This window comes from Lipophrys pholis (assembly GCF_963383615.2).
Source record: "Lipophrys pholis genome assembly, chromosome: 2".
Taxonomy (NCBI): domain Eukaryota; kingdom Metazoa; phylum Chordata; class Actinopteri; order Blenniiformes; family Blenniidae; genus Lipophrys; species Lipophrys pholis.
Window position 1 is genome coordinate 31,413,023 of NC_137636.1, and position 12,976 is coordinate 31,425,998.

The window sequence follows — 12,976 nt, forward strand, 5'->3', positions numbered from 1 at the left end:
GAAGATTCAGTCATTTGTTCATAAATGTTAATTTAGGTCTCTGCTGTTAAATTCTCCCCTGAAGACAAATCTACTTTTCTCCCCCCCAAAAAAAAACTGTTCCCAGCCGTGAGCTGAACATACCTGGTCCCAAGGCAGGATGACGGGGCTGTTGAAGATGAAGGTGTATCCCAGGGTGAGGTGCGTGGCCCAGACGATCAGGCCGAGCAGACGCCTCCATCGCTGCGAGAGCATGTCTGTGCACACCAGCACAAACACGGCGAGGAACACACACAGGCTGCCGCTCACCACGCTCACAAAGGCACAATGTTCCTCTGCACTCTGCAGCGGCCGGGGAGAGAAAAATAAACACACATTTAATTACAGTCACACCGTCACACAGGCTTGACCAGTTATTGCCAGTTAACATGGACGCTGTGGTACAGTGTCCTGTGATGCTGTTTCATCAAAGTTTATATGATTTTAGATGTTTGAAAGAGTTTGATATGAGTTGCAGGTACACAGGTACAAATGACCTGTCATGAACGATTTACTGAACATTAACCAGGTATGTTCAGCAGCTCTCTGTTTGTTAGTCAGTATTGCACTTGCATTGTTAAACCTGAGGGGCCAAACAAGAGTATGACTCTCCAGACAGACAGTGACTATCAGCCTGAGCGTCGCAGCCTCCGTACGATTCCAGACATTTTTCATCACATCTGCTTCTGCTCCGTGTCCCGCTCGCTCCAGGCCACCGTCTTCCTGATTGAATTACCGTATAGTGGATGGACGGCGCGTACGTGCGCATGTGCGTGCAACAAAGAAGCCTGCTCGTGAGTATGTTTGTGTAGAAAATGTCACCGGCATAAAGCGTAGGCAACAAATACGTTTATGCAAACGTGCACGGGCGTTTAACTGGAGAGAAAGAGAGTGGGCGATGGAGGGAGCACACGAGGGAAAACAAGGAGTTAAAGGAGTGCTCAAGAGTGAGACAGACACACAAAGTCAGTGTTAATAGATCTCTTTGAGGAGAAGGCCATCTCTGCATTGTATGTGGAGCTTTCTGGTAACCATGGCAGCACTGGAAAAGGCCAAATGTGGACTAAAGCACTTCCCGCTCCCTGTGTAGCTGTGAGTCTTGACAAAACCTTTTTGTAAGCAGAAAAAGAGCAATTATTTTACATCAACCAGAGATTTAAAAAAAAAAGGGGGGGGGGGGGGGGTAAATACAGCTATGATGTTTGACCCTGTCCACACAGCTATATGTTAGACTTGTATTTACATTTTTACCTCCATACACCCTACTTCTGAATTTGTCACTGGTGAGAAACAAAACAACAGTCATCTGTGTTGACCATTAAATTCCTTCTACGACTCACATGTAAACACGCTATGTTTGGATAACATTAAAAGAATCCAAACTACAGACCGCTTAAAACCGCCCTTTCATCAAATCCAGGAATGAGAATGGAGGTACAAGTGGCACTTTACACCCGTCCTGCTAGTATTCATCTCGGCGCTGCTGTCCACCCAATGTCCACTGCTGGAGAGGAGTTGTATAAGTTGACGGTGACTTTCTGACACCGGTGGCCGGCTCCCAACCTCCAAGCAACATCCTGCCCCTCCTTTGCTGTAATACACGCTCCATGTCAACATTTTCCCCTGACTACTCAGTACCCCCGGCAACTGTGTGTGTGGGAGAGACAGCTGAGAATAAAGAAGGGAACAAGAGGCAGTGAGTGATGGAACGAGGGAGACGGAGCAGATTTTGCATATTTGATGTCGAAATAAGACAAGAAAATCACAGGACTACAAACTGCGTGTGTGTGTGTGTGTGTGTGCGTGCGTGCGTGCGTGCGTGCGTGCGTGTGTGTGTGAGTGAGTGCGTGCGTGTGTGTGCGTCAGATATGAAATCAATGTTTGCGAGTGCACATGCACAGTGTAAACATGAGGGATGAAGCTATTGTGTGAGTGTGAAACATAAGAATAAGGGAGCGTGTCAGAACGTCAGCAGCAGCACAATAGGAGGAAGGTTAGGGTGGTTTTTCCAGCAGGGAGAAAGTAATAGAATCCTCGGTGACAGGGCCGTGCGCCCGGCCGGACTGACGGCATGAACCGCCGTCTGCCACCCCGCCAAAATCAACAAAGCCCGGCAGATCCGCAGAAGTCAATGAATACCTGCCTTTTCCTGTCACAGTCGGAGGCACAATTATACCTTCTGCACACTGACAGCCGCATTGTTTTAACCACCATTTCATTTCCCGAGCTCCTTCGAGATTCATTTTCTTCTATTCATATTCGAAACAAAGCACATGAAGCTAAATTTTGCCTGCAGCAGGGTCGTGTATTCAACGAGGAGATTGTGCTTCAGTGAAAAGACTGGAGTTCAAGTATTTGGAGCATATTTGGAGCACTCTGGAGCTGAACATGACCTCTGATCTTCCTGTGCGCAGAGGCAGGAGAGAAAAATCCCCGACAGAAATGTGCCATTTGTTCTATGGAAGATGCACTTGATTGCTTACGTGCGTTTCCTTTCTCCCATTATATAATCTAGTAAAAGCAAAAAAGAAATATGCATGTCTATTTTAGCAGTGCCCTCCTTGGCATTCAAACAGTTACACAATCACGAACTCATCTCCACTTCCGCAATGATGTTTGAGAGCTTCATTTGAGTAGCCATCGTGGGAAAGGACAGTTCTTCATTTCACGTTTTCAAAATCGACTGAATTCAAACTGACCGCAGCGTCGAAACCCGCTTCATTAATGTGACACGGTGCCTTCCAAACGCCGATCAACAGGAAAACCTCAGGTGTAATTAAGTATGACCCGATACTGGATATTGATCCGTCCATCCAGCCATTGATACACTTTCAGTAATGAGCCAGAGGTCACAGGGGGTAGCGACTGCAGCCCGTGGTGAAAGATCGGTCACCAGTCCCCCACACACCGGTACTTACTGTAAGTATTGCTTTTACCCCACAAAACTGGACATCAACAACAACTGCTGCTGTAGTAAACTTTGATTTAATAGATTTCGTGTTTGAAGCTTCCTGAACTTTGGTACTCACTGTGATTGAAGTTACTGCAAAAGCATAAAAAAACACCTAATACCTGTACTCTAAAAGCAGCGCTGCAAACTTTCATGCATTGAGAGAGGAACTGTTTCTATTACTTCAAAAACCTCATGCGGCCCCTATTATCTCTTGCTAAGAAGCAAATTGTGGTTGAAGTTGCACCTCCTGAGGAATTTTACATTAAAAGGTGTTCTTAACAATGGATGTCAGGATTTATCAGCAACAAAAGCACTTTCAAAGGGAAGCCAGTTGGAATCTTTTACTCTAAAGGTGGAAGTGAAGTTGGTTGATCATTATATAAAGGCACATTGTACCTGTAACGCCTGTTAGACTAAGAATTTCTCACTGTTGCTCTTTACAAAAATAATTTGAATTTGTCCTGTTACATTCACATTACATTCATTTCAGTCTTTGATGAAATAAGTATTCATTTTAAACGGTTATATTGGGCTGTTTTTTAAACCCAAAGTGGTTCGATCTGTCATCTCCCTCCAACCATGTTCCAAGGTGTCTTTTAGCAAAGCACTGTGGGTGTGCTTGCCTGAATGAATGGGCAAATGTGAATGATCATGGACAATGTGCCATATAATAAAAATTCCTTTACTGCTATTCTCGAGTTAAAATAACATAAGAAATGTTCATGCAGGTGGTTTTTCCTGACATTTTCCAAAATGTTATCTTTTAGGTTTTTTTTTAAATCAAAATCTAAACCATGGGTTAAGTGAATACACTTCGACAAGAAATCCTAATTGTCTCATTTTATGAGAAGGTGACAAATAAATGTAAAATAAGCTTAAGAAAATAAGATAAATAATCTCTGGTTTCAATAGGGTCCTCCTGCACTTTCAGTGCTCGAATCCTAAATAGATTGATAGACAAGCATTGGCACTGGTGGAGACCAGACTCTCTGTAGAGACCTGCAGTTACTTATTTACACACAATAACAGGAGAGAGAGACATGGGACAGACAAGACAAAACAAAATTAGGCGGGGAATAGCAGAACAGGCGATGCTGTAGTGTAGTGGAAATGTATCTGTGTTGACCCCAACACTCACATAAACACGGGCTTCCTATTAAAGAAAACGGTTATGTAGAGAAAAGAAATTGAAATTTGAATAAACTGTGGTCATCATCAATGAAAGTTGTCCTTGTGGTGGGATCCATTGGTTCTTCATAATGTGTCCTATTCAAAGCTGTTTAGTCATGTGAAGTGTGCACGTGCATGGAATACTGCCACCCGAACCCAGAGATGCTATTACCGTTATTGATCTTCTCAACTGTGGTTGAAACAAGGCACTTGAAAATGTGTTTTCTTATCACGCGCATCGCAGTTTGCAATTACATAGACCGAGGCGTGTTTCAGAGTCATTAATTTGCTTATCTAATATAATTTCATCAAGTACAGAAGGAGGAAAATAACACATCCCTGACCCAGGTTGTGATTACGGGAGCTGGCGAATACGTGTGACATAAACCCTTAAACAAGATTTTAACACATATTTAACACTCCCGGTTCACCCGCTACTGTACTGTGTTTCTGAAGGAAACTGTATTTGGATGACAGGTTTTTGAAGCACAAAGGTGATATCCTCTGTATCTAATGTCAACATGTGTACTGTTCATGGCTTCACACTAACACCTGTCGGCCTTTCACGTAGCCCATCTATGACCCCCTCTTGGTTGACGCAAGCCTTCACATAAACCCCGCTTCCCTTTCTTCTGTCGGCGGAATGGGACAGGCTGTGTTTTCAAACTTGGTTCACTTCGTAATGCGATGACTTCTTTTCCAGAAAGAAGGCCTGCAACAGGTAATTACTTCTTTTAGTGAGTCATGTTTTGGTTATTTTCCACTAAAACGAAGACTATCATGCAGTATTTTGTAAGTTTGAGGTGCAGAAAACTGTCTTATTTAGTACCAATCCACAATAAAAAGTTTTTTTTTTAAAGTTTACAAGGAGGACGAAGGAAAACTAATAATGATAATTATGAATCAGGATTTGAGAGATTTCCTTAAAAACGCCTTAAAATCATGATCAGAAAAAAGCTTCTTTTTTTTTTCTCCAAACATTTAAAAAAGTCACTGTTGCTTCCGGCATAAAATATTCATAATTCCGGTGCAAGACTCCAAAACAACTAGTGACCAATGGCAAACGTCTCTGTTCCCAGGCCTGAGAGGCGTCTGGCAGGAAAGATTACGAGTATTAAGAAAAATCTGCTGCCAGAGGTGAAGATTAAAGTTACATTTATTTACCCCGCTCCCTTATGATGATCAACCATCCTTTAATACCCGCTGTGGTAGCGTGGTTGTGAGGACTCACCAGTCGTAGGGCGAAGAAGAGGATGAGGAGGATCCCACAGCAGAGCATGGAGAGGCCCAGCAGGAGCACCAGAGGCTGATACTGGCTGATGCAGGAGAACTTGCGGTACAGTGCCTCATTTTTCAGCTCCTGATTATTCAGCAGGTACTTTCCCTTGGCTGGCATGGCTACTAACACTACTCACACAGGCATAGCAGACGTCTCCAAGTATAAGTTTGGTAACCCAGAGGTTTGTGGAGGAAAAAAAAAAAAAAAAAAAAGAGTTCCACAGTTGGAGATGCTTGCAGGTCCTTGCTACCTCATGACGCTGAAGTGAAACGTGTATCTTTCCTTCGTCGGAGCATCTTGATCGCTGCTGTTGCTTCCCTCTGTTTTGTAGTGGCTCTGTGCACTGGTTGTCCTCTCAGCCTCGCTCACAGTCTCTCTACACTTCGCTAGGCCTTTTGTGTCTTCTATCCTCTGTCTGCTGTTGGCAAGCAGACCCGCTTCATCCTCTGCCAGCGACTGTGTTGCTCTCTTCAGAGGGTTTGAGTAATAAGCCCGAGACAGGGAGACACACAGTAGGAGGGGAGCTTTTTTTCTTCCTCGTCTTTTTGAAAGGGGAGGAGAGAGGGGTATGTAGGAAGAGCAGGAGGAGAACGGGAGCTGATGGGGTGGGGGGAGAACAAAGGTCAATGGGGATCCCACCAGGATTCAGGTACCTGGAATGAGAGAAGATCAGAAAATGAACACACACAAACACACACAAACAACACAAAAATCAACTGATAGAATCATTCAAGTCACGGATTATTCCATGCAATCTGGAGGAATTATTGCTTAAGGAGACATTTGTAAAACTGACTGATACAAAGAAAGTATTCAAACATTTAAGCTGATTCACTGGGAGTATTGTGGGAGCCAGCTGTAAATATCCGGAGACCTTGATGAGCACAAGCTTACTCATAACTGGACCACGGAAATTTCCAAATCCAGAAAGCCCCATTTCTACCTTGGACCTGCAGTATTTTGGCCGCAGCTTTCATGGGAAGCAGCTGTCAAGATAACCGCACTGGGGAGTGAGAGGAGCTCGCATTAGGAGCCATTAGCTGAATAATACCACATCATGGGGAGGACTTCTACACAAACACACAAAGCGTCTGACTTCCCAGCCGAGACGGAACCCAGACTGAGGTTTCTGTCAAAAAAGTAGCCAAACCAAGGGAATCGATCAATTTAGATTACCTACAACTGCACACATGTAAACAAGACGAAGGGGGGTAATGGATCACAGAAAGTATTGGTTCAGTGTTTTTTTTAATCAGCAATACCCTGACCAGATCCAAACCTGTCTGGAGAGTGTATCAATCTAAATTATACTTCTCAGTTTTAATTTGAATCAAGGGCTTCAATTTTGTTAACAATTACTGTACCATGCTCTTAAACTATCTCTGTAAATCTCAGTGTATTTCTGCTTCGACGAATCAGCTGGGATGTCTTCAAAAACATTTCAATTATCCATCTATAAAGATTTAATAGAGAACAAACAATCCACCTGAGGTTTGTATAATTAATTTACAAAGAGACAATTGTCGATGTGAAACAAGCTCCCATTCTGTGTTAATTGTCTCCTGAAAGCAGCGTTGTTGCATATTTTCTCTTTAAACAACTCAAGCTGTTTGGCCATCCTGCGCGAGTCCATATAACCATACTGTGCGATACCATCCAAGGACGCCACGGTCTGAGATGAAAGAAAGGTTCTAGGAAGCGGAAGTAAATGACTCACATTGAGATTAAAATCCTTTCAAAGAAATGCGAAACCTTTGCTCAAGAACAAGACAATCAGCATGTAGCTGTGTATCACCAGCTTTCCAATACATATTTATCTGGCAGAGAGGAGGAGACGCAGGCTTCAAGATCAATGGAAACAATATGAACTTCGCACTGCTGTCAATAAAAACCTTGTTCCCTCCATTTAATTATGCTGCTTCATGGTCGTCTCTCACATAGCAACTGCAACAGATGCTATGTGCCGTAAAAAGAAAAGAAAAAAACGTAAGAGGGGGTAAAAGCAGGGTCAAGAAAAAAAAGCAGACCTATTACATTGTGTGTGAATGAAGGGTCAGTGCCTAAGCTTTAGTAGAGTTAAAATGTGCATGGGTGCGATGACTGCTTTACGACCACTCTTAAGCTTCCCTTTCATTGTCGCTGCCGATGCTGAGCAGCATCTCCTCGGCTCTCCCCGGCTTCAGATATCACACCTACCGGCAGTCTGAAGGCAGTAAAATCAGTAGGGCGAACATAGAGGTAAAAAAACAAAGGCCACGGCAGCGGTGGGGTACGGTGCCTTCAACCTGCATCAATAAAAAAACCAGCTGGTGTGTTACAAAGGAAGCCTGCATGGATGTTTAGTGGCTCTAAACCGAGGGAGTCATTTACTCCACATGATGGCCAAACACAATGTTTAGATCTCAAACCTGGGAGCAACTGAGTCTCGCACTGATTCGCTCTCAGTCGCACTTGTTACTATAAATGTCATCGAGACAAGCAAGTTAGGCCGGAATAAAGATATCAGGAACATTAGTGATCGCCTACATGGGAATGTGGAGTTCGGGTAAAAGTGCTCGCCAGCCGATGGTACTGGAACAAGTCAGTGGTAAGAGTGGAAACTAAACCAGGGGAAATCGAGTGCACTGAGTGTATGAAGCGGTTGAGACGCAACACAAACAGTCCAGACAGTTCGTACCGGCGAGGGAACACGAGAGACGTTATCAAACAAAGAGCAGACCTCAAGGAAACTATGTGATATCTTCAGATCTACCTTCCTACTTGAGAAAATACTGCACAATGAGGCAAAGTAATCACTTGCTTTCATCCTGGTTATTTGCAGGATTTGCAGGATAATGACAAACAAAAGACGTTCATTTTACATTTCAATTCCCGAATGTTTCACCTGGAGGTTAAAGCATATAACGTGTGTGGAACTTATGTAATTTTGTTGAGTTTAGATATTAGCTGTCACTCATTATTAAAATAAAAGCCTGTGTTTCATCAAGCCGGTAATATACTGGGCCAGAAAACTCAGTTTTCCAGGGGTTCTAGTATTCATCAGGGTAAATCACATTGAAAATAATACAAAGGAAATACAGGGGAAAATGTTTTAAGGCTGTCATTGGAGACCTGAAAAGGACCAAAACATGACAGGATCATCAGAAGAGTTCTTCAATTACACTTTTTAGATGATCTTCGTCAAGAGAAGACTTGACGCATGATCACTTAGTATTGATGAGTCCAGATTGGCTTTAGATGGATGGATGGAAAGGCAGTTTTCAAGGAGGGAACAAATGTGTTCAGAGCATAAAACATCGGATGCTCAGTCATGATTTTGAAGAATTGAGTGCACCGAATGTCAAGGCAAAGGAAAGAGAAATTCAGGTGTTTCGTAATATCATCAGCACAGTATTTGTGCTGCACCGGATGAAATTGTGGCATTATGTTTGATGTGAGTTCAGGGGTAACACTTATTTCGCTTTTGACTGTTTGGTCTCTGAAAAATAACGAGTCAAATTCATCATAATTCAGACTCCAGGGTATAATGTCGATGTGGAATCTGGAGAAAAACAGTCTCAAAAATCTAATCACACTTATAGCCTGTAGGTGCCGGTTCGGGTGCACATCTTTAGTTATTATGATCTCAACTTTGGTGGCGAGGATGCCAACAATACAGAAAAATATTCCCATGATGACATAAGCATGTTTATACCGACTGGAGAGGAAAAGAAAACTGTGAAGGATTCGACAAATTGACAATGGAGACAGAAGTATGCCCATTTTAAGTGGCAGTGTTAAAGTATTTCTATTTACTGTGTTTGATCAAAGGTGATGTGCTTCAAGAACAAACCTCAAGGCAAACTTACAACTGAGGCAGTAATTGTGCATCCTGGTGCGGCTGCTTCCACATGAGAGCACAACTGAACTCAGCCCGAATGGAAAATGTAGTTTCACTTGTGACGCACATTTTCACCTCTCCAGGTTATGACAGTTAGTCAGATTCATCCACACACACACACACACACACACACACACACACACACACACACACACACACACACACACGCACACAAACACACCAATGATATGCTTATGTTGGTAGTTCACTGTTTTTCTTAAGGTCATTTTAATATATGGACACGGCCGGATGCGGTATTGAACCACCAACCTCGGTACTTAAGATGACCTACTATCACTAAACCAACTCAGCAGCAGCTGCTTCCACCGACGAATGGCAGGCATTGAAGCGTCCTTTTAATTTAGATCCTCTACATTTGGAAGTCTTTAAGATTAAATTAAATGACTGATTTCGTAAGACTTTCTGATGGGATTAGTAATTTAAGTATTCTGATATCACACGAGGCATTTTTATTGAAATATGAAAATAAATAATATTTAAAAAAGGATTTATGTAGGCTCAATGCCAGAAGAAAATACAAAAAAAAAACACTTTTATTCAAAATCCTTGGGTGCTGGGCCACACATGTTTTCAGGGAGAAATCCTGATTTAGGTGTTTAGTTTAATCCCCGTCCCTGTGAACACACTGACTTTTATGGTTTGTTAGACTCTCTCAAGCACTCTGAAAAACCACAGAGTGGCAAGACCAGAAAACAATCTGATGGTGGACTGAAGCCAACATGACTATAAGCTACCCAATAATTCATTTATGAAGAACAAAAAAAAAGATGCTCAAAGCTCAACAACGGAGGTCAGATGAGCCATGGTTTTGGGGCGCCGTCCTGCTTTCAGACACAATCGTTCGACGCTGTGAGAGCTCCCATTCACCAGATGTTAAAGCTGCTGCTGCTGCTGCTAAAGTTACCATAGCAAAAGAAAGAAAGCAGCGCCATGGGACCTGTTGCTGTGCTGGAGCACCGAGCCGAGAGAAGCAGACAGGGAGGGAAGTGCGCCTCAATGGAGCAGAGTTTCTCCTGAACCCACTGCCAGCTCTTTCACTAGAAAAGCTTAGCAACTGAGGGAAACGCATAGAACCCTTATAAAGCTGGCGTCACCGAATCCTTCAACAGCAGCCGTACAAAAACCGACTAACGTCACTGAGCTCTTGCTTCTGAGCGGCAGGAACGCACCGGTTGCTGTGTCAAAGAAAAGAGGGGGTGACGTGCGACAGAGGCTGGGTGCTCTCTCTCTCTCTCTCTCTCTCTCTCTCTCTCTCTCTCTCTCTCTCTCTCTCTCTCTCTCTCTCTCTCTCTCCCTCTCTCTCTCTCTCTCTCCCTCTCCCTCTCTCTCTCTCTCTCTCTCTCTCTCTCTCTCTCTCCGCGTGTGTTTCAGCTCAGGAGAACGACAACGTGACTGCTGTGAATGTGGAAAACGGGCTGGTTGGGAAATTACGCTGGACTAGACCAGGGCTCTGCAGCTTTAATGACTGAAAAGACTCTTTTTTGTAATTTTCCACCAAATCAAAGTTGTTTGGAGTCGTGAATCATGTTTAACCTTTAAGATGAGGCTGACGCCGCTTCTAAAGTTTCCTATATACAGGATGGTAAACATTTCATTACATGTCATTACATTTCATTACGTTTGCTGTTTTTGTACCCAATTCTATCAGTTTCATTATTGTTTTCCAATATCTTTCTGACAATTTTGACATTTAAGAATAGAATAGAATAGAATTACGTTATTAATCCCAGAGGGAAATTCCTTTGAGCATTGCTCCTCTCTCAGAATAAATACAAAAAAAAGTTGAATAATTGTATTCGGCAGTTCGAAAATCAAAGTAATTTTAGATTTAAATATGTTTAAGGCTTAACAGTGACTAAGAGAAGCACAGAAATGATGAAATGAATCAAAATACAGCTCCTCACTGTTCACAGGGAGGAGATGTGGAGTCTGACGGCCACAGGAAGAAAGGACATTTAATCTGTTTTAAACATTTCATCTCTATTCTAAGCAGTTTAACGTGTTTGTTTGTTTTTTGTTTTTTATTTTAAAACCTTTTTTTCCTTTGAGCAATTGTCGTAATTTTAGTATTTTTTTAATTTTCTTTTCTGATGATTTTAGCTATTTTTTGTATTTAGTTATTGTGTCTTTCTTAAAACCTATTTCATCCAAGGGATAAAATTCATTTTGAAAATGACTCTGGTGTGTAAATAAAGTTAAAAAAAATAAGCTCAAATGTATATTTAGGCATAATTTAGTGAAAGTTTCAGCGAGTCACGTGGCTCCAGAGCCGCAGGTTTTAGACTCTTGGATCAGACTTTATAATTGATTGCAAACATTTTTATTAGCACTTTTAAAAACAATGTATCACTGAAGTAATCGGTGAGTGTTGTTTGTTATCTGGGATTCCATGCTCACACTAACAATAAACTAAAGTAAATATCATTTTGATCTGAAAGACGGACAATGAGAAAACATGGCGTCCCGTCAATTAATACAAACAAATTAATGACCAAACAGAACAGTGTTATCAAGTCTTATCAATAAACCGTGCTGATGTTTGTGCAGAGTGTTTGCACTCTGATCTGGTCTCATCCTGATGTGCTCGCAGAACGACATGTGAAACGTCTATGGAAACAGGGCGGGAGTAGGTGTCTGCGCAGCTGCCTGCAAACACCAGACAATTCCTCAAACAGGAAAACGTCTTTGAAGCTGCTGGATGAAGTGCAGCCCTGGAGTATTTGGATAGTGACGCAGTGTCTGTTGTTTTGGTTCTGGGCCACGTAATACTAAATCTGAACCTATTTAATGAGTTTTTTTCAGCTTGAAGGTTGTTTATTAATCATCCATCGAGTCCCATTAAAGGCCAGCAGCTTTAAAGCTATTTTAATTGGCAAAGGTTTGGAGCAAAGAGCTGCAGGCTCATGAGTGAGTAAAGGCCTAAAATTGACAATTCATTCTCTTTATGGCAAATAATCACTTCATTGGTAATAAAGTGAGCTTATCTAGAGATCGGATCGGATCTTCACCAACCCTCGGTCCGATTCAAAGCCTTTTCACAGCGAGCAAACAGGCAGGACTCCTTCCAAAGCAAATCACTCTGCTTTTACAGCCGCCTTTCTGTTGGCATTCAATAAGCCTGGACAAAAAAGGGACAAAGAGTGACCTCTGTCAAAGGAAGGAGAACAACATTCTGAGCCCACACTGCACACATCCAGGGTTAAAGTTTGCGTGGGTAAAAGAACTCCAGACCAAAGGAATCGGGCATTCCCTGTGGAGCTGACTTTCTTCGACCAAGCATTAAAGAGAGTAAACATTGCAATCTCCTCTCTGGTTAGTTCATAATATACACTTGAACCACTCATATGAGGAAGGTTTATGTTTAGTTATTGCTGTTAGCAAATAAAACTCCGAAGCAGCTTACTTTTGTAGGTTACAATTTAATGCAGAAACACACTTTCATTTTAAACTTTAATTTTCTTTACGTTATAATCGTGTAACGGTTTACACTTGCTGTTGATCTGCGGACCATTTGAATCAGTATTAAGGCTGCGTGATTTCGTTTCGGGGTATATTGTCAAAAGTGCAACTTTATTGCTGTGATTTTCCTCAGAGCTAAAATAAACAATCACAAAATAAAAAGTAAACGAGGCTCAGTCATCCTCAAAATCAAGCT

General features: G+C 42.3%; 1 protein-coding gene across 2 annotated transcripts in view; it reads right to left on the minus strand.

The window, feature by feature from the left end:
- The window catches only part of adcy7 (adenylate cyclase 7), a 69,285-nt gene that overhangs the window by 29,770 nt on the left and 26,539 nt on the right, over nt 1-12,976 (minus strand). For both annotated transcript variants that reach the window (XM_080458026.1, XM_080458025.1), the window contains exons 2-3: nt 5,373-6,073; nt 124-321 (exon numbers count right to left, since the gene is read on the minus strand). In XM_080458026.1, coding sequence (XP_080314152.1) covers nt 124-321; nt 5,373-5,537 — 363 coding nt within the window. In that variant the 5' untranslated portion in view covers nt 5,538-6,073. The remainder of the gene's footprint in view (nt 1-123; nt 322-5,372; nt 6,074-12,976) is intronic.